The following is a 20599-nucleotide window of genomic DNA, read 5'->3' as shown; positions in this document are numbered from 1 at the left end:
GAGAGAGAGAGAGCAGGGACTGACTTGCAGCAAAGGGTCGCTGGCCGGACTCGAACCCGTGACTGCTGCAGCGAGGTGATGCCTCCGTACATGGGGCACCGGCACAATCCACTACGTTACCGACACCCCAGGTATTGTTTTCTATAAGTTATCCAGAACATTTTCTGGTGATCACAATATAATCATTTCATCATGATAAAAACTAATCACAGAGAAATATTTATCTCCTGTCTGGCTTTTATCCTGTGTCTTACATTACATTATACTCATTTAGTTGACACTTTTTCTTCAAGAGACTTACTCTAAGTGCATTCCACCATGTGGATACCGCAGATAAGCGCAAGTACATCAACTTCATCAAATATACTGATCTACTGCAGATGCTACAGTCTAATAAGAGATAGGGATGTAACAGCAAAGAAATGCCTATGTTAAGTATGTTGAGCCCAGGGTTTCCCACACATTCATTTGGTGTTTCTCAAAGTCAAAGCTCCTTCCTTGGTAGGACAAGTCCTTCCAAGGAAGAATCCTACAGAAGCAAGGCAAGAGTCCGCACTCAGTGAACACACATTGGAACAGGTAAGCAACTGCCCCCAGGTGTGCATCATTAACCCTCAGCAGTCTTGAAGGGGTTTTAAAGAAATGTGATAGTTTTGGCAGCCATTTAACGATCTTTCTTGACTTTGAGAAACACCCATTTATTGTGCTGGCCAGCCACGTCTTAAACATCTGCCGCCATATTTTGATTTTCTATTTTTGGAGCTGGACCGTGCATTAGGTGTGCCGTTGGAATATAGATACTGTTTGGTTATTATTTGTTCCACAGATGGAGCAGCAGAAGGTGAGGTGCAGTGAAAGTGAAACTTAACCCTTAGTGTGCTAGGTTGAAAGTTTGCTGTCACTCACAAACAGCTGCTCCTCTCATCCATCCATCCAATGGATGGATGGATGAGAGGATCGTGACATGACTTATCCTGGCTTCATATGGGTAGAAAGTCTGCCAGCCACTACGGTAATTCATGTAATGTGAGATGTCAAAGGGTTATGCTACTAACATTAGCATGTTGTATTTGTTAGTGTCTAGTATATGGCTTCATATGAGTAGAGAAAAAGTTTGCTAGTTGTAAAATGTCATGGATTTATGCTAATAATGTTGGCATGTAGTATTTGTGTGGTAAATGTGTCCAGCTAAAGACAAGTATTTGTCTGTAAAGCTTTGGTGTCATGATGGAGCCAATTATGGAACCTACGTTTACCGGTCAATATGTTTACATGACATTAGTGGAAACTGATTTATTGTGTGAGTCAGACTTAAACCGGACTTTTAAAATACATGTTAACTTGTTCATCTGACTGAAATTGTACTAAAATGAATTTCTCAAACTTGGACTAACACACCCAGATAATGTGAGTTGAATTACTCCTGCATGGAAACAATCAGTCTTACCCAAACTGGCCTAGGCGCTCTGCACACGCTCGACAGTTTCCGCCCCGGGCTTTGACCTGGAAAGTCGAATAACATTCAATCAATCAATCAATCAATTTTATTTATAAAGCCCAATATCACAAATCACAATTTGCCTCACAGGGCTTTACAGCATACGACATCCCTCTGTCCTTAAGACCCTCACAGCGGATAAAGAAAAACTCCCCAAAAAAACCCCTTTAACGGGGAAAAAAAAACGGTAGAAACCTCAGGAAGAGCAACTGAGGAGGGATCCCTCTTCCAGGACGGACAGACGTGCAATAGATGTCGTACAGAACAGATCAGCAGAATAAATTAACATTATATGCTTAACCGAAGAAGAAGCCGGTAAAAACAGGGTGAAATCTACATCCATTATGCATCTCACCTGTACAAGAAAATAAAGTGTACAGCACATACAAAATGTACAGAGCTGTAGCCTAATGTATTTATCTGTATTATCTTCCTTGTTTGTTGCCAGTCACCAGTACTATCTAACGTTAGCGTTTATGTTATATTATAAAACTCATCAGTCATCACCGACCCCGGATAAGTTTCAGAACTCTGGGGTTGTGTTTGACTGTGCAGGACGTTATGTTTAGTTTGCTTCTTACATATAACGTTATATGACAACACAGCATCCATTTGCTAATGGCAAACATTAGCCTACTGTAGCGTCTAAACGTTATTTTCCTTTTGTGTTTCCACTTACTAGTAACGTTAAACCTACTATCTAACGTTAAAACTGTAACCTTATTCTAAAACTCATCAGTCATCACTGATGATGATGACGTTACACTTGCTCTCCTCTTCCATGTATTTAATGTTACCTTGCCAACGCCTACATCTATCATAGACATAATGAGGACGTAATGGAGGAGGGGGGAGTAGGCCTTTGGAGGGAGGTGGAGTTGCAGTACGAGGAAGATTGGACTTTGGAGGGAGTTGTGGATGTTCAAATTTTTTCTAAGTGCTGTATGAAATGCAAGAAGGGTAAGAGTAGCTTTAACTTTTAACAAGTTGGACACAGTGCAGCTGTACTATAGTAGCTCTGCCTCTGTTTAGCAGTCGGTGGTTAGCATTTCCAAATTGAATAAACACTGCATTAGTAAGCGCAAAACTCCAGCTCCATCCGTACAGCTGTAACAGGATGCAAAGATCATCTGTAGGGAACTGTGGTCCCAAAACTTTTAACACTTTTTTTTAGCTTGCCAAATCATTAACTAACACATTTTGCAACAGAAATAGCGTGGCATCTTTGCAGGTTTCCTGATGTCCATCCAGGATAAATGTTGGGGGCAAAGACCTCTGACTTCATTTACCAGGGAAAAGAATACATAAATCTACTATTGACAAGTGATAATATCATTTTTTGGCTGCAGAGGCTAAGTAATATTTCAAAATAAATCATCAGTATGTGTATCTGTTTAGAACTGAATACTTTGATAGACAATTTTCTTTGATTCAGTATGCCATATTAACTAAATCATTAATTGCAAATTAGCCCAATGCATACATATCAGGCATGTACTGGACAAACTATAGAATGGTGACACTGTTTTAAAACATAGGCTTTCCATTTCTGTACTATGTGTCACTTTTTTGCTGGCATGTACATCACTGCCAACACACAGCTTTGTGTGTGCACTAACACATATGAGTGTGTCAGGCTTCATGTGCAATGATGTATGGTGGGAATAAGCATAGTAAAGCTGTTGTAACACATTTAGTAGAGAAAGGATGAAAGTGTCAGTGTTTCTGTAAAGATGATCTTCAGCTCAGCCCACGCTTGGCAGGAAATATGAATGCAGCAGTGCTGGTCTATTGTTTGTATTCAGTATGCTGACACACACACACAAACAAACATTTTAGGATGAGCAGAAAATCCACAGTGCAAGTATGAAAACATGCACACACTCCCTACCCCCAGTCTAGATGAACATGACCACAGCTCTGTCAACAGGATTTATACTATTTAATATACAAAGTCCTACAGTGACTGTATACACTGTGTGTGTGTGTGTGTGTGTGTGTGTGTGTGTGTGTGTGAGAGAGAGGTAGTGATAAAATCTTTTGTTGAAATCTCACTGTTCTTTTCAACATAGAAGTAAATGATAAAAAAAAGTCACGTATCACCATAAAAAACTATAATAAGCATCTGATTTTCTATTTTTTATTTTCATGACATTAGAGAAAATACTAAATGACTAAAACTGGATTTTAAAATACACGTAAACATATTAGTCTGACATAAATCATACTAAATCGAATCTCTCAAAGTTAGTCTTAAGCCCAGTTCAGACCAATTATTCACGTCGAGATGATCCCATTTTAAAACACTGCAGAGAAAAGTTGCAGTGGTGTGAACTGGCTGGTCTGAGCTTGACTCAAGCCGGCTGATGGTGTCACCTGCAACTCAGATGGTCAAATCACCAGCAGCTGGTTTTAGAACATAAAGCACATCACCTGTTTCAACAGCCAGTCGGCCTGTAGTGAAGTCTGCTGGTCAAGTCAAAATGACCACAGATGGCGGGTTCGCGTGCTGTGGCAGATGCTCCGTCCCCGCTGAGCACTCTGTTCCGGTCCTCAGGGTGTGCTGGTGTGGAATGTGTGGTTGTTGGTGCTGCTGTGCTTATACTTACAGGTAGCTCAACTGGATCACAGTTTGCCATTGTTTTTCTTCTTGCTCCTCAAAATGTTCAGCCCTGACCCATTGCTGCACAGTAGGTATAATTTTCCTCTTTTTTTTGCCAGTCTCTCTTGTCCTTTTATCTTCACCTTGACACGATACCCACACGCTCAGCCATTTTATCTGTGATCTTGTGATTTGTCTGTAACTGTGTGGTCAAAAACTGAGTGAGATTGATAAATGTCTACATTGATGAGTTGAAGTGATATTCTAGAAGATGTTTGCGTGTCTGCTGGTGTCCTATGTGTAATAAGTAAAAGTTAATAAAGGAAGTAGAGCATCTATAATTAGAGGAGGAAAAATAGGAAGAGAAGAAAAGGAGTTAAATTAGAAGGAAGAGCTCTTCAGAAATCTGTGTAACAGCATGATAGTGTTCCTCTCTGTCAGCTTAGTGTCAATGTCCTCTCTTCCTCTATCTCTGGCTCCTCATCTCTCTCAGTGAATCCCATGTATGTCTCTCTAATGTAATCTGTCCCATTTCGTCCTACTCCCTGCTCCTTTGTGTTTGATTGCTAGTACTACATATTCCTCTGAGGCTGGACTCATGCGTGGGTTTCTAAATATTGTGAAAAGGAACCCCCTTTACTGATGACTTTACATAAGAGAGTAAATCTGAGAGTAGGCAGCGAAACAGTGGAGTGAAGAGAAGCGGGGAGGAAATCTAAACAGTCTTCACAGTACAATTGAACCACCTGTACTAATGACTTTATGTAAGATGGTAAATCTGTGAGTGGGCAGTGACACAATAGTGATGCAGAGAGGAAGAGCACAAAGGTGAAGAGAGAAGCTGTTTTGTAAGAGCAGAGGAGTAGTTCAGAGAGGAGAGGAGAAGCTTTGGAGGGGAAGAGTCACTGTTAAAGGAACAGTACCACATATTGGGAAATTAACAAAAACATGGGTGGTGAAGTGATCAGAGAAGAGTTTTGGGAAGTTAAGAAAACCCCAATAGCTGTCGGGGGTAAAACATTTTTTTTAAACTGGTGCAAGTGAAATGGTAATACATCCTGCTGAATTAGTGTTCGTTACTCCAACAGTAGGAACTGCTCCTTTAATGTTCCTATGATGGGATATTAAGGCCGTCTTAGATTTGGGGACTAAATCTGAGCGAAATAAGAAAAGGAGAAACTTTTGAGAATTAAGAAATTACATTGACATTTCTAACAATACAATTTATTAAAAACCCAGCTTTGGAGTACAACCTTGTACAAAAATGTATTTTTCAGTTTGTTCAATTCATTTACAGTAGAAAGGAATAAACATTTTAGTATTTCTCCATAACTAGCATCACGTTGTAGCCTCAGGTGGTAGTGTCAGGTTGTAGCAACACATCATAGCAACACGTCAAAACACCATGTCATAGCATCATGTGGTACCATCACTTGGTAGCAACAGGCTGTAGAATCACGTCATAGCGTCACATTATAGTGACACATCATAGCGGTACATTGTAGCATCACGTCGTAGCAACATGTCATGGCAGCATGTCATGGCAGCATGTTGTAGTGTCATGTCATAGCGTCACGTTGTAGCATCACAACATAGCATCATGCTGCAGTGTCATGTGGTAGCAACATGACATAGCGACACATGGTAGTGTCATGTTGTAGCCTCACGTTGTATCCTCACGTGGTACCGACAAGTCATAGCGACACATCATAGCATCACATTAAAAGATCACATAGTGGCATCATGTTGTGGCGACACCTTGTAGTGACATGTCGCAGTGACACGTCAGTGCATCAAGTTGTAGCATATACTAGCTTACTGTAATGTCCATGGACAGTCGAATTCAGAGAGGTACTTGCTTTTGGACAGAGATACACAATGCCCCAAAATGGGCTTAAACTTGGACGTGTGGAGATTGAGAGATGTGGTTTACCAGGCAAAAACAGCATAATGAAAGATGGGAAGTGTAGTACTGGAGCATGAACCAATAGGGACTAAAAGTCAGGATATCTCTGCCTCTGCTTTGCAAATTTTAAACATTATTTTAAACAGTTTCTCACAGATTCCCCAGTTTTATGGAATAGTGTAATACATTCAAGGCATTGTAGTTGTATTTATGACACACATTTCATACACAGAGATAAGGTGCTTTACAGACAAGTTAAAACAACACAATACAATACAATACAATACAATACAGTGTTACAAGTTCAAACAATACAGTTTAAAAGGGCAAAATATAGAGTCAAAGATTTAAAATGATAATACAATGATAACAAGGTCTTGGGTTTAAGAAACATATAATTTAAAGGGCCTAAGACCAGAAAGGTTTCAGTATGAATTTAAATACTTTCCTAAGACCATCAGGCAGTTGATTCCATCGCTATGCTGGAATGTGATAAAAAATTCATTTCTGAGAGCAGAAATTTTGACCTCCAGAGCTCAAACTAGTTTTATTTCCCGCCTGTGAGTAGGGTGTGTAAAGAGTATGGGAGAAGATGATGAGTACTTTTGAAATTATATTAGAGGACAGGAAATAGAATTAGTCATTTCTGAGGAGGACATAAGACGAGAGGAGACGCCAGTGACAAGATGAAGTATGGAAGGAAGGCAAATTTAAAATTGAAAGAGGTGGAAGAGAGTAGTACTACTCTCACGAGAGGAGGGGAGAAGAGAGGAGACACTTGGATAGCAGAGAAATGAAGAGGAGTAGACATAGAAGTAGGGAGGAGGATGGGAAATGTTTGAGAAAGAGAGGTCAGAAGTAGAGTCATGAGAGAAAACAGAGAGGAGGTCTGAAAGAGGAGAGAGGGAAAAGAGCAGTTCTCAGAAAAGAGGAGATAACAGGAGAAGATTTGAAAGGGAAGAAGGAAAGATGAGAAAAGTGTGGAGTATTTTCTCTCCAAAGCTGCAGCAGCAGAGCTCAAAGAGGCTTCAGTATGAAGAAACCTGAGAAACCTGGCTCCGTTCTCTCTCTCTGAAGCATGTGTTCTGCTCATGACTAGTCTCTCTGCCTTAATCTACTCAGCTGTTGTGTGTATTGGCATCACACACTGCCAAAACTATGTAGAGGAGTTGGTGGGTGCAGGAGATTTTGCTTCATTGTGGTGTGTGTATTCTTGGTTGACTGTTTACAGTATATAAAGACAATCTTGGCTCTGTGGGGGCCTCTTCTTTGTCAAGCATCTTCTCTGAAGTACACACGGAGCCAGGAGTTGATGTAAACGTTCCAGATTTACAGTGCGAACTCTGTAGATTTTCTACACATCACGTGTTCATCATGCAGCAGGCAATGGCCTGTTAGCTTTCACTCACTGAAGTGGTAGGCAGGAAATCAATGAAAGAAAATAAAAAGTAAAACATAAATCAGGTTTAATTTCTCCCTTAAAGCCGCTACAAGGAACTTTTAACTGGATATGCAAAAGTCTCTTGTTTCTGCTGATGTCTGTGCGTGACCTACAACAGCAAATGAGACCATCGGTGTGAAGATAAGCTATTTTTATATAGTGTATAGCCATTCCTTTAGGAAACTGTCTCCGGGTCCGCCCCAGGTCGCTTCCAGGATGAAACGATTTACGGCACTCAGACGGCACACGTCATCTTACCTAGCTGCTTACATTTATAGTGACTCTTATAAATAGTCGCTATTCCTCCTCCTCGACCCGACGTCCGCGGGGAGTTAAAATAGCAGCAATCATCAGGTAAAAGTTTTGTGAAAGCACTGGACTCACCAACAGTCAGCCATGTCTCAGTCACACAGAGAAAATCCAATCCTCAGGGCCCAGTATTTCAAAACTTGTAATCCGGATCAGAATAATCCGGATAATGAAATCCTCTTTTTCTCAGTCAGGGATCAAGGTGATCCTGACTTTATCTGGGTATTTCAAAACATTGGCAGGGTGGATCACTTTGATCCCAATCTGACGGGATATGGATTTCCAAATCTCACGACTCCGCCCCCGGATCGGAAATGTTTCCCCTTTGGGGGCATGGCTTTCAGATTGTGACCCGCTGTGCTCTGTCTTCACAGTGGAACACTTCACGAAAGGAGCAGTTGGTAGCCCAGCTTTCGCATCAAAATGTAAGTATACCGTTGTCTAATGTGTAGCGTTTTTAAGATCATACGAAGGCCACTCACCATCTGATGTGAGCCAGCTATTTGAATTGTCACCTACTTAAAACGTGGGTCTCTAATTTAGCCGAGGTCATGCTAACGGTAGCTAACGTGGCTCCACTGACTTGCATTTTAAGTAGCTAGCATAGTGAGGTAGCTGGCTTTGTTGATGTATTTTGCGGTCTATGGTTTAATTTAAAAGGTAATTAATCAAAAGTACATCATACATAAGCTCTTTAAACACCAGCCTGTTCAGAGTTTAACGTTATGTTATTGCCAACACAGCAGACTTTTTTATTTTTATTTTTTTTACATGTGTGCAGAGCAGACTGCTTCAGTATAGGAAAAATTTTGCGGTTCATTCAGAAGCGGTTCATTCAGAAGTGTCAGAGGATTGAGTTTGGGTATGCTACAGTAATGCTGATGATATGCTTTTCTGTAACGTTACTTAAACAATTTCTCTGACTATTGTGGATTCCTGACAATGACAAAGATATGCTCATACACACTCTACTTCTACTTTCAGAATACACTCACACCCATGGACCACTCAGCAATGCCACTGCTAATGAAGACAACAGGTCGAATGCTGGAAATCCCTGGAAATGTATCCCCTTTTGTAGAAGGCTCCCACTAAACATATAGCACTATAGCATCTGATTTGCTGAAGTAAAATAATCAGTTTGTGCACACAACCACTTCCTGAAATACATTGCTGCATGTTATAAAATCACAGTCAAGCACTTCCCAGGCATTTTAAAGGTGCATTTTCAAGCTTACCTGAATTAAGTCAAATTTATCTTCATTAAATCAGAAGCATGAAAATATACATTGAAAGTGCTTAAATGTGATTTAAATTGAGACATACAGCAATGTTTTTTCAGGACATAGTTGAGCTATTACTTTTCCCCCCTCAAACATGTGATGTAACATTGGAAAAATGCAAGTGCACACATATCATTTGTTTTGTAATTGCTTTTTTGGTACTCTGTTTGAATTGCCATGTGCCATTATGTTAATCCCTGTGTTGTTTCTTGCACTCCATTTAAAGAAAATGTGCTATACAAATAAATTTGCTTTGCACTGCATTTCCTTGCCTTTGTCTGACCACAAACATATGTTGGATGTTTTGATACAAACAGGTTACAATGTTAGGTGAAACTAGACGTTGAGAAATAGGTCTGTATTTGTTACTCTTATTTACAGCAGTTTCAGGAAGTATGGCCAAACAATATTTTTCTATGCTTGAAATTACTTACAACTAAAACACTAATTTAGATGAAGTGTAATGAACATCTTGAGTATCAATATCTAGGAGAAGTGGAGCTGAGGCTTTGTCAAATCCTCTGAGGTGGGATCCAAATAATCCTGAAATTTGGTATTAAATTGATCCAGATCTCTGCCTTAACTTTTGAAACACCCAAATGCAGCCTTTATCTGGATTAAAGGGAGGATTGGATTACCAGAGCTGAATCCTGATCCTCAGGATCAGGATTCAGCTCTGACCTGTGTTGAAATACCCAGTTTTCAGATCAGATCAGGATTTAATCCAATCCGGCCAGGATAATCCTATCAGATAACTTTGAAATACTGGGCCCAGGAAGTCAGGAAATCCTTCAGGATAAACGTTTTGTTCACTAGCGATCTAGCATTTACCAGCCCAATCCTGGCAGGAGCCGGCGGGTCCAGGGAGCCACACACAGAGGCCGCAGGTTGCGCAGATTCACTCCGCACCAGCGGGGACGAGGAGAGCAGGGGCCGCGGGGCTGGAACACCTCATCCGGGCCGACAACAGGTACCAGCCAGGTATCGACAGGGTCCAGCAAGTGCAGAGAAATAAAGAGGCGAGGCACCGCTCCATACTGAGTCCAATAAGCCGTGGAAGTGCTCACCAAACAGGCCCTCAACCTTACCAGCCGACCACTGCGTTTACCGCGGCGGCCGTGGCGCTTACGCCGGAGAGGTGAAGCTGGGGCGCGGCAGAGGTGAGCTGGGATCCCCGATAGGAGCGGGGGCAAAGTTTTCCCATCTTGTTGTTTCATTCATCCCCAAAACAAACACATGCGCGAGCCAAGTAAGTGTCTTTATGACAATACGCGCTAGAGCTCATGGGAAATGTAGGCTTCATTCCGGCAAAACACTACCGCTTTTGTCCACAGGGTCGCCAAAATCAGCTCAAAATGAAAGTTCCTTGTAGAGGCTTTAAACATGTCGGCCTAGTGTGTGGAATTAATGCCTATGTCTTCACAGAAAAATAAATTTTATAAAAGGTTAAGGGAACACTTAATTGTCACAGTATAACACCAAGTGGCATGAGGGCCCGACATCCCCTAGTGGGTCCTGTGCTCACAGCCCAGCACCATGCTGCTCCACTGGCGTTCGCCAGAGAACACCAGAATTGGCAAGTCCGCCTTTGGTGCCCCGTTCTTTTCACAGATGAGAGCCAGTTCACACAGTATATGTGATAGGCGTCAAAGAGTGCTATTGCTTCTTTCATTATTTTCCTAAAAAAACAAACTCAAATGCAGTGTCTCATAATGTTACATGAATTGGCACACGCAGCACACACTTGTAAATTAGCTGGAACAAATAGGATCAGAAATAGGATGAGCATTGTTCCCTTACACCGGTATGCCGGTATGTGTTGCCCTTTAGGTTGCATTAATTACATTTGACCACTGTCCCCTTTACTCTCTTTTCATATTACTTTGATGCTATTGGATGATGCTTCATTAAGGAGAATGCCATCTTTTGGCATTCCCCTGAGAAATCACCATTGTACATGTATTGCCTATTTTGAAGGCCTGAAAGTTAAGCAGAACCAACTCACTAGTAAATGATATATTGAACAATTTTGATTGATTCTTTTTCTGTCATATGCCCTTCTCTTTCAAAACGGAACTAAAAGGGGAAAGATAATTTTCTCTCATGCTACTTTAGCCCGCCCACTTTGTAGTAGGGTCTACAATGCCATGTGTAATATTCAGTGATGGGAATAACGGTGTTAAATAAATAAATGCCGTTACTAACGGTGCTACTTTTTTCAGTAACGAGTAATCAAAAAAGTTACTGTCCCCCCTGTTATAACGCCGTTACCATTACTCACAATAATATGCGCCGTTACTCGGCTTTACTTGAGTTCACTGAAGCAAGCTCCTTCTCAGCGGAGCTCTAAAGTTTCTTTTCTTTGGAGAGGGCAGGTGAGGGGGAAGGGAAGGAGAGACAACCGCATAAGTGATGATGATTGGCTTAAAGAGAGTAAAATTTCATCATAAACCAATCAGAGCCAGAGTAGGGCGGGTATTCACAAGCACACAAGCAGGGTTGTCAGGTCCGCTTATTAGCCGCGACTTTGGGCTTGTTTTTTTGTAAAGTCACTTACAAATAGTCGCGGGTTGCAGTTTTTCAGGCTTGTTTCTAAAGTGGAGTTGCTTATTTGGGCTTGCTCTCTAAACATCACTTTTCTCTATATGTATCCGTCTAATAACTTACTTAAACGCATGATAGTATGTCGGACTACAGGACGTTTCCAGAGCTCTGCTCCCTCTGCCCCTCTCCTTCTCCGCATACACACAGGTGACGGTCAGTCAATGAGACTTTTCACATTTTAACTGCGCGATTATTATTGTTATTAGGGTCCAGGCAGCTAAGCTGCCAGGACACTATTGTAATCCTAGTTCTTCTTCTTCTTCTTCTTCCGAGGAAATCCTACTTCCCATGGGTGAAAACTCACCAAACTTTGCACAAAGGTCCAGTCTCATGCCAGATATCCTCAGCTGTAAACTCAAGCCAATAGTCCTGATGGTGGCGCTACAGCAAGCGTCTAAAGTTCAAAACTTTTAAAATTCATAACAATTCAACCATATGTGCTACAACTTCACAACTTTCATCAAACTGTAGCTCCAATACTGAAGAAACTTTTGTACACTTAAACCTATTAAAAATTATGAAGTTCATCACTGTTTTTTTCAAAAACTAAAACTTCTTAAACCTATCTCCTCCCACAATTTTTGCTCAATTGACACCAAACTTGCTACATAGCATCTTCAGACTGTCCTACAAAAACTATGTTTCTCAGATTTTTGATGTATCAAAAATTGAGCCTACAGTGCATCAAAATGTTTGACTGTAACAATACTGTAAACATATACATGCAAATTCTTGCTAAATAAATCTTCAATGTTCATGAAAAAATGACAAAATTCTAGAGTCATGTTAGATGATGTGTGGCAAATTTTACAACTGTATCTCAAAAACTGAATTTTTGACAGCATTTTGAATTTTGCTCTAATGTGAACAATTGGAGTCAATGTAAAAATGGTAATTTTGAACATCAGTTTTTCACTTATGGAGCAAATCAATCATTGTTACAAACAAATTACCAACATCTCCATGCTGTCTAGATGCAATTTGTGTATTTTCAGATTTTTGTCTTTATAATTTTTTTTTTTTACAGTGGTTTTAAATCTGCCTTTCCATGCATGGGTGGCTGCTTTCCTACACAACAGTGAATGGCTTACTCAATTTGTGAAGCCACTGTTGAGTTGCTACTTGCCAATTAGCTCAGAATGGTAGATGACCATCTTAGGTTCCAGAGGTTGCGGGTTCGAGCCTCAACTGGTGCAGAATCCACATCCACATCTTGTGCTCAAGCTTATTGCTTAAAATTGCCTGAGCATGACTGATCACTGTGCAGCATCTTCAAGTCTTTTTTCTGCTAGAAAATCTGCCTTCTCATACTTGAAAATAAACCAAACTTTGCACAAAGATCCAATGTCAATACTTCAGTGTGAAACCATCTGAGGCTTCTCACTTTGCACATAGCTCAACTAGTTAAACATCAGTTTTTCACTTATGAAACAAATCAATCATTGTTAAAATAAGTTTAAGTTTATTTCCTTTATTAATCCCCCTGAGGAGAAATTCAATGTTTTCACTCTTGCTTGTCAATTACACACAGGTCCGAAAGACACACACATGCACAAACAGGACATATACATGCACAAATTGGAGAGATGTCAGAATGAGGGGGCTGCCCTTGGTGAGGCGCCCCGAGCGGTTGGGGGGTTTGGTGCCTTGCTCAAGGGCACCTCGGCAGTGCCCAAGAGGTGAACTGGCACCTCTCCAGCCACCAGTCCACGCTCCATATTTTGGTCCGGACGGGGACAGGCGACAGGCGACCCTCCGGTTCCCAACCCAAGTCCCTATGGACTGAGCTACTGCCACCCCCAATAAATAAATTAAATAAATAATAATTACCATAATAAATAAATTACCAACATCTCTGTACTGTCTAGATGCAATATGTGTATTTTCAGATTTTTGTTTCAATAACTGAATTTTTTACAGTGGTTTGAAATCTGCTTTTCCATGCATGGATGGCTGCTAAACCTGCAGGTCTGGCTTAGTCGATTTGTGAAGCTACACATGAACTGTTGCTGACTAATTAGCTCAGTGACATAGAAATTGGTTCTTAGTCTCAGAGGTTGTGAGTTCAAGCCTCAGCTGATGCAAAAGGCAGATTGTGTTGCTAAATTCCTAAATGTCTTCCAATTCTTCTGCTTGTTGTTCAGAATTGCCTAAAAATGCCTGGACCCAACCCATCGCTGCGCAGCAGCTATAATTATTATTATTATTTGTGCATTGCTTGAGAAGTATAGCTTTATTTTAGATATTTTGGCCAGTTGTGGCCTGTGCAATAAATGTCCCAAGTTGTGTTCTGGTGTTCCACTGTATCATACTGAATTTGTCTGTGTCTGTTACTTTATCCCACACAATAATGCAGTGTAGTGTAAAAAAGTGTACAATGTTGTATAATAATGATTTATTCTATTAAGTGTCAATTTCATTTATTTAACATATTCAATGTTGAGTTTCATTACATACAGTTCTATTAGGGGGGGCTGTCCAAGCAATTTGACATATTTGAGCATTTTATAAAAAAGTAACGCTATAGTTACTTCTCCAGGTAATTAGTTACTTGCAGTAACTCAGTGACTAACTCAGTTACTTTTTGGGGAAAGTTATGAGTAACTATAACTGATTACTTTTTTAAAGTAACATTCCCAACACTGTTAATATTCTAATCAGTTTATCATTGAATCCAAGTGAATATTTGTGCCAAATTTGAGGAATTTTCCTCAAGATATTCTTGTGATATCATATTCACAAAAATAAGACAGAGGAGGTCACATAGGCTTAACCTTTGACCTATGACCACCAAAATTTTATCAGTTAATCATTGAGTCCAAGTGAATGTTTGTGCAAATTTTACTGTCGATCAATAATCTGGTCCAATCTGTAAAACAACATATTGTTGTTTTATTGGTTCTATCAGTTTTTATTGGCCCTTTGGTTTTCACTGTTGAATGTATCAATATTTCCTTTTCTGATGTGTCGGATGTATGGATGACTGTATGGATGCTTTAAAATTTCACCACTATTGGTCACTTTGGTCAGTATTTATCAGTATGCTAAATATGGCCGCTAACAGATTCTCCTCCTGTCTTTTCTTGCCATGTCCATCTGCTGTGCAACTGCATCACAACTCCTTCCCAGGTAAGACATTTTGTTTTTGGACTATAATGGTTTTCTGCACAGATGCTCAGATGTAATGCATGCTGGGAAAGAAATTGAGGATTTGTTTGTGGCAGTGCTGCTGATGCTTTTATTTTGTTTTTTAAAGTCAAGTCTAGTGCTGCACGATTAATCTAATCGCAGTTGTAATTGCGATGTCAGGCTGTGCGATTACATAACCACATAAAAGGCTGCGATTTGTGATTTAATGTAAATAAATGTTAACGTGTGTGCCTGTGGACGTGACTATCTCTCCTTTAGTGTGTGGAGTTTGTTGACATTACGCCTACAAGCTATCGTGGTGTGTGCAGCACGTATGGTCAGGTGACCACCCGGCGTGCAGCAGTGACCAACATAGACGCTGAAGAAGAGCATGAGCACAACCAAGAACAGGCTGAATTGGTGGCAAAAGAAACGCAACGCCTATTACACGGCGATACTGTGGTTTCAGTTACGGCGACGTTGAACAGAAAGGCGTGCTGTGTAGAACTTTAAAAGTGAAAGTCGCCATGTCCAACACGACCAATCTATATCAACACTGGAGACAGCACAGAGAAAAGTACGAAGAATGCAAGCAAGAGAAAGCCAAGCCGTGTAACGTTAAAGACAAAGAGACAACTGAAAGCCGCCAGAGCCTCATAAAACAGCGTCCAAGCACAGTTACTCAGTTGTAAGTGTCAGGGAAATCAAGAACTCCATAACAAACTATATAGTAACAAATTAAAAATTGAGCATGATTTTGCTCAGGTTTGGCCCACTTCACATGCTGCTGTGTTGTGCTATGGCCTTTTCACATGCTGAAATTTGTCATTTACGTGACAACACCTGAATGCAACACAGGCTCCGCTCTGTGTGTGTACAGTGTCGTGCTGCACTGCTGTGCGAGCAGCGTGTTTGACTGTGCGCAGTCTGTTGATGGTCATTTACACACTGTCAATAACAAAAACTATGTCAGGTGAGGTCAGTGCCCCCCTAATATAATGTAGGGGAAACACTGAATCAAGCAAGAAGACTCATACCATTTATGTATTATATTGTAATCGCAATTGCAAATCGCGGTATTGTCCAATAGTCAAGTCACATTTATGTAACAGTCTGTTGCAGTATACTGTTGCTGCTACTGTGTGTGTGTGTGTGTGTGTGTGTGTGTGTGTGTGTGTGTGCGTGTGCGTGTGTGCACGTGTGTGTGTTTAAGGCTTGATGTCTTGGTATGTAACGGAAGGGCTTTTTCTCTGATATTGCTACAGAGATGAGCAGGACAAAGTGACACTGGCGTGACTCATGCAGACAGTGTTGATTGTTGGTCCAGTACTTTGAGACAGTGAAATATCCTGTTAAATATTGGATGGATTGTCATGGATTCTGGAATAGAGTTCCTGAGCAGTACTTTGGTTTTTAACAAAATATCTGCAGAACAAATAACATTCCCATCAGCCTCAGCTGTACTTTGTGTTGAGCACTAATTAGCAAATGTTAGCATACTAACACAGTCAACTAAGATGGAGAATGTGGTTAACTTTATCATCATCATCATCATCATCATCATCGGCAGTCACTCGAGGCAAGTATGACTGTCCGGGTTGTCTATGCTTCTGGGTTTTCAGATGGCTGTAGAGGCCAATCCGTGATCCACATACTTTGGTGTGGTGTGAGCAGGGGAATGTGGTGGTGGTTGAGCCCTCTCCTTGCAGTGTTGTTGTTTTTTGCAGCACAGCGGAGAGCCATTTTGTGACATGTAGCACCTTCTTCTACAGATGTCTTCCAGGAGTGCCTATCAATTGATGCACTCCCAGTTGCTTGAAATGATGTGTAATTTTTATGCCTCCATGGTGGCCATGGCTGGATGCATGATGTTTTCAGGTTGTCCGTATGTACATACCTTGTGAACACGACATCTCAAGAATGCCTCAAAGGAATTTCTTCAAATTTGGCACAAATTTTACATGGACTTTAGGATGAACGGATTAGGGTTTGGTGGTCAGGGGTCAAAGGTCAGTGTTAACTTGCATCTGTCTCATTCACAACATGATATCTCAAGAACACCTTGAGGGAATTTCTTTAAGTCTAACACAAACATTCACTTTGACTGAAGAATAAACTGATTATAATTTTGTAGTCAAAGGTCAATGTCACTGTGACCCTGGCTGTCTCATATTAGTGAATGTGATGTCTTAAGAACTGTGGTGGCAAAACAACTATTTAATGAACAGTTTAAAGAAAATGTCTCCACACGTCAGCTGTCTTTCTTGAGTTTTAACAAGCATTCATGAATGGAGACACTCAAACATACAACCGCATGAACAGTCAGTCAGTCAGTGAGTGCCTAGCAAGTCCTCTAGCCCTGCTATCTTTATAGTTCCCATAACACATGTACATCAACAGTCAAAATATGTGGCGCCTTGACATTCCTAAGACACAACATCTCTTGAGACTAACAAGGACACTTGTTGTCCTCCCTGGCTCATGACCTTGGTGTCTCTCACTACTGTAACAGTTGGGGTTAAATGAGCAACACACATCATACATCATAGTTACCTTGTACAAAACTTGCAGAAATACCAGAATTTTCCATCACAGAACTCGTCAAGGTTATATCTTTAAATTTGAGACAAAAGTCCACTCGGACTGAAGAATAAACTAAATATAGTAGTTGAAGGTCAAAGATCAAGGTCATGGTAACCTCTCAAAAGGTTTTTGGCCATAACTCAAGAATTCACTTCTGTCACACAGAACTAGAAGGGCTGGGAGGATGGCAGCGTGAGACCGCAAGACCACTGTGAGATTTTGAGATTCAACATGGCGGCGCCTAGCTGCTAGATTAGATATCAACAAACTAGCCTCCCGAATATATCTCAAACAAAACAAATATAACTATCTAACGGGTGACAACTCCAGCCTGCACCGTCAGCCAGAGTGGAGGACCTAGAAGAGTTTATCAATCACTACTACTACGAGTGCATCATGGAGGGTTCTGCCGACAACCCCAATAAGAGGAAGAAGACCGACTCCGCTACCGATACACAAGACTTATTATCCTCCAAATTTAGCGTCTTGGAATCCATCAACAGGAAGCTAGAAGTGCTCGGTATGCTCCACCAGGAGATTAAAGACCTGAAGGTAAGCTAGGAGTTCACTTACCAGCAGATTAGCGACCTGCAGAAAAACAACGCTGAACTCTGCTCCACCTTATCGACGGTCACTTCAGATGTAGATCTCCTCAAAAAGTAAAATAACCTCCTGAAGGAAACTGTCCTCGACGTGCAGTCCACAAGCATGAGAGACAATTTAATCATTTCTGGCATCCCGGAGAGCACACCAGACAACCCAGAAGACCAGGTAAAAAAGTTCATGGTGACGGCCCTCAAGATCCTGATGGAGACTGTCAACAGCATCATCTTTGACTGCGTCCAGAGGCTCAGACCCTAAGGAGGTCAGCATCCTCGTCCGATCATCGCCAAATTCGAACATTATCAGCAGAAAATGCTCCTTAAGAGTAAAGGGCGAGAGCTGGAAGGCACTTCGTTCGGTATGAACGATCAATTCCCCAGGGAAATCAACGAGAGGCGGAAAGTGTTATATCCCATCCTAAAAGAGCACAGGCAGAGGGGAAAAAGGACCTGTCTTGTGGTCGATAAATTATACATAGATGGGCAGCTGTTCCGGCACTCTACCACCACCCCATGGCTCTTCTAAATGAGATAAGTACCCCTAAAACCACAAATCAAAGTAGAATTATGGCTTAATTGTATTATTAAAAAAAAAAAAAAAAATTAAAAAAAAAAGAAGAACAAAAGATGTGTGTATGCATGTATATATAGTGGGGCTGCACTGTTTTGAAAAAAATATCTAATTGCGATTACTTTGATTGATATTGCGATAGTGATTCATTCATTCATTCATCTTCTAACCGCTTCATCCTCTTGAGGGTCGCGGGGGGGCTGGAGCCTATCCCAGCTACATCGGGCGAGAGGCGGGGTACACCCTGGACAGGTCGCCAGACTATCGCAGGGCTGACACATAGAGACAGACAACCATTCACGCTCACATTCACACCTACGGACAATTTAGAGTTATCAATTAACCTAGTCCCCAATCTGCATGTCTTTGGACTGTGGGAGGAAGCCAGAGTGCCCGGAGAGAACCCACGCTGACACGGGGAGAACATGCAAACTCCGCACAGAAGGGCTCCCACGCCCGGGATCGAACCAGCAACCCTCTTGCTGTGAGGCGAGAGTGCTAACCACCACACCACCGTGCCGCCCGCGATAGTGATATGATCTGCAATATTAAGGAGACTATTGCGGGGATCTGTACAAAACAGAGACATCTTCTTATGTCTGCAGAATATAATATATAACCCACAACATCTCTGCAGCATGACAATATTTAATCTAATATTTAATTCAAAATGGTATTTTGACACATTTCTCCTGCAACAAATAATTAAGCATTCCTGCGATTGCAATGCGATTAATTGTGCGGCCCTGGTAGGCTATATATGTATGTATGTGTATATGTAGATGTATATGTATGTACATGTGGATTTATGGATATATATATGTATATATACACTGCTCAAAAAAATAAAGGGAACACTAAAATAACACATCCCAGATCTGAATGAATGAAAAATTCTTATTAAATACTTTGTTCTTTACATAGTTGAATGTGCTGACAACAAAATCACACAAAAATTATCAATGGAAATCAAATTTATTAACCCATGGAGGTCTGGATTTGGAGTCACACTCAAAATTAAAGTGGAAAAACACACTACAGGCTGATCCAACTTTGATGTAATGTCCTTAAAACAAGTCAAAATGAGGCTCAGTAGTGTGTGTGGCCTCCACGTGCCTGTATGACCTCCCTACAACGCCTGGGCATGCTCTTGATGAGGTGGCGGATGGTCTCCTGAGGGATCTCCTCCCAGACCTGGACTAAAGCATCCGCCAACTCCTGGACAGTCTGTGGTGCAACGTGGCGTTGGTGGATGGAGCGAGACATGATGTCCCAGATCTGCTCAATTGGATTCAGGTCTGGGGAACGGGCGGGCCAGTCCATAGCATCAATGCCTTCGTCTTGCAGGAACTGCTGACACACTTCAGCCACATGAGGTCTAGCATTGTCTTGCATTAGGAGGAACCCAGGGCCAACCGCACCAGCATATGGTCTCACAATGGGTCTGAGGATCTCATCTCGGTACCTAATGGCAGTCAGGCTACCTCTGGCGAGCACATGGAGGGCTGTGCGGCCCCCCAAAGAAATGCCACCCCACACCATTACTGACCCACTGCCAAACCGGTCATGCTGGAGGATGTTGCAGGCAGCAGAATGTTCTCCGCGGCGTCTCCAGACTCTGTCACGTCTGTCACATGTGCTCAGTGTGAACCTGCTTTCATCTGTGAAGAGCACAGGGCGCCAGTGGCGAATTTGCCAATCTTGGTGTTCTCTGGCAAATGCCAAATGTCCTGCATGGTGTTGGGCTGTAAGCACAACCCCCACCTGTGGACGTCGGGCCCTCATACCACCCTCATGGAGTCTGTTTCTGACCGTTTGAGCAGACACATGCACATTTGTGGCCTGCTGGAGGTCATTTTGCAGGGCTCTGGCAGTGCTCCTCCTGTTCCTCTTTGCACAATGGCGGAGGTAGCGGTCCTGCTGCTGGGTTGTTGCCCTCCTACGGCCTCCTCCACGTCTCCAGATGTACTGGCCTGTCTCCTGGTAGTGCCTCCATGCTCTGGACACTACGCTGACAGACACAGCAAACCTTCTTGCCACAGCTCGCATTGATGTGCCGTCCTGGATGAGC

General features: G+C 41.7%; 1 protein-coding gene across 12 annotated transcripts in view; it reads left to right on the top strand.

Annotated features, from left to right (window-relative positions):
• LOC125882978 (pleckstrin homology domain-containing family A member 5-like) overlaps window positions 1–20599 on the top strand; it is a 603488-nt gene that overhangs the window by 74151 nt on the left and 508738 nt on the right. Inside the window, exons 4-5 of one of the 12 annotated variants that reach the window (XM_049567045.1) lie at window positions 8131–8181; window positions 8741–9280. The exons of the other annotated variants lie outside the window; for them this stretch is intronic. Coding sequence (XP_049423002.1) covers window positions 8131–8161 — 31 coding nt within the window. The 3' untranslated portion in view covers window positions 8162–8181; window positions 8741–9280. Of the gene's footprint in view, window positions 1–8130; window positions 8182–8740; window positions 9281–20599 lie in introns of those variants that run through there. 12 annotated transcript variants of the gene reach the window in all.

Source organism: Epinephelus fuscoguttatus, linkage group LG22 (genome assembly GCF_011397635.1).
Source record: "Epinephelus fuscoguttatus linkage group LG22, E.fuscoguttatus.final_Chr_v1".
NCBI lineage: Eukaryota > Metazoa > Chordata > Actinopteri > Perciformes > Serranidae > Epinephelus > Epinephelus fuscoguttatus.
Note: the sequence above shows the minus strand (reverse complement) of the source record. Positions and strands in the feature narration are given on the sequence as shown.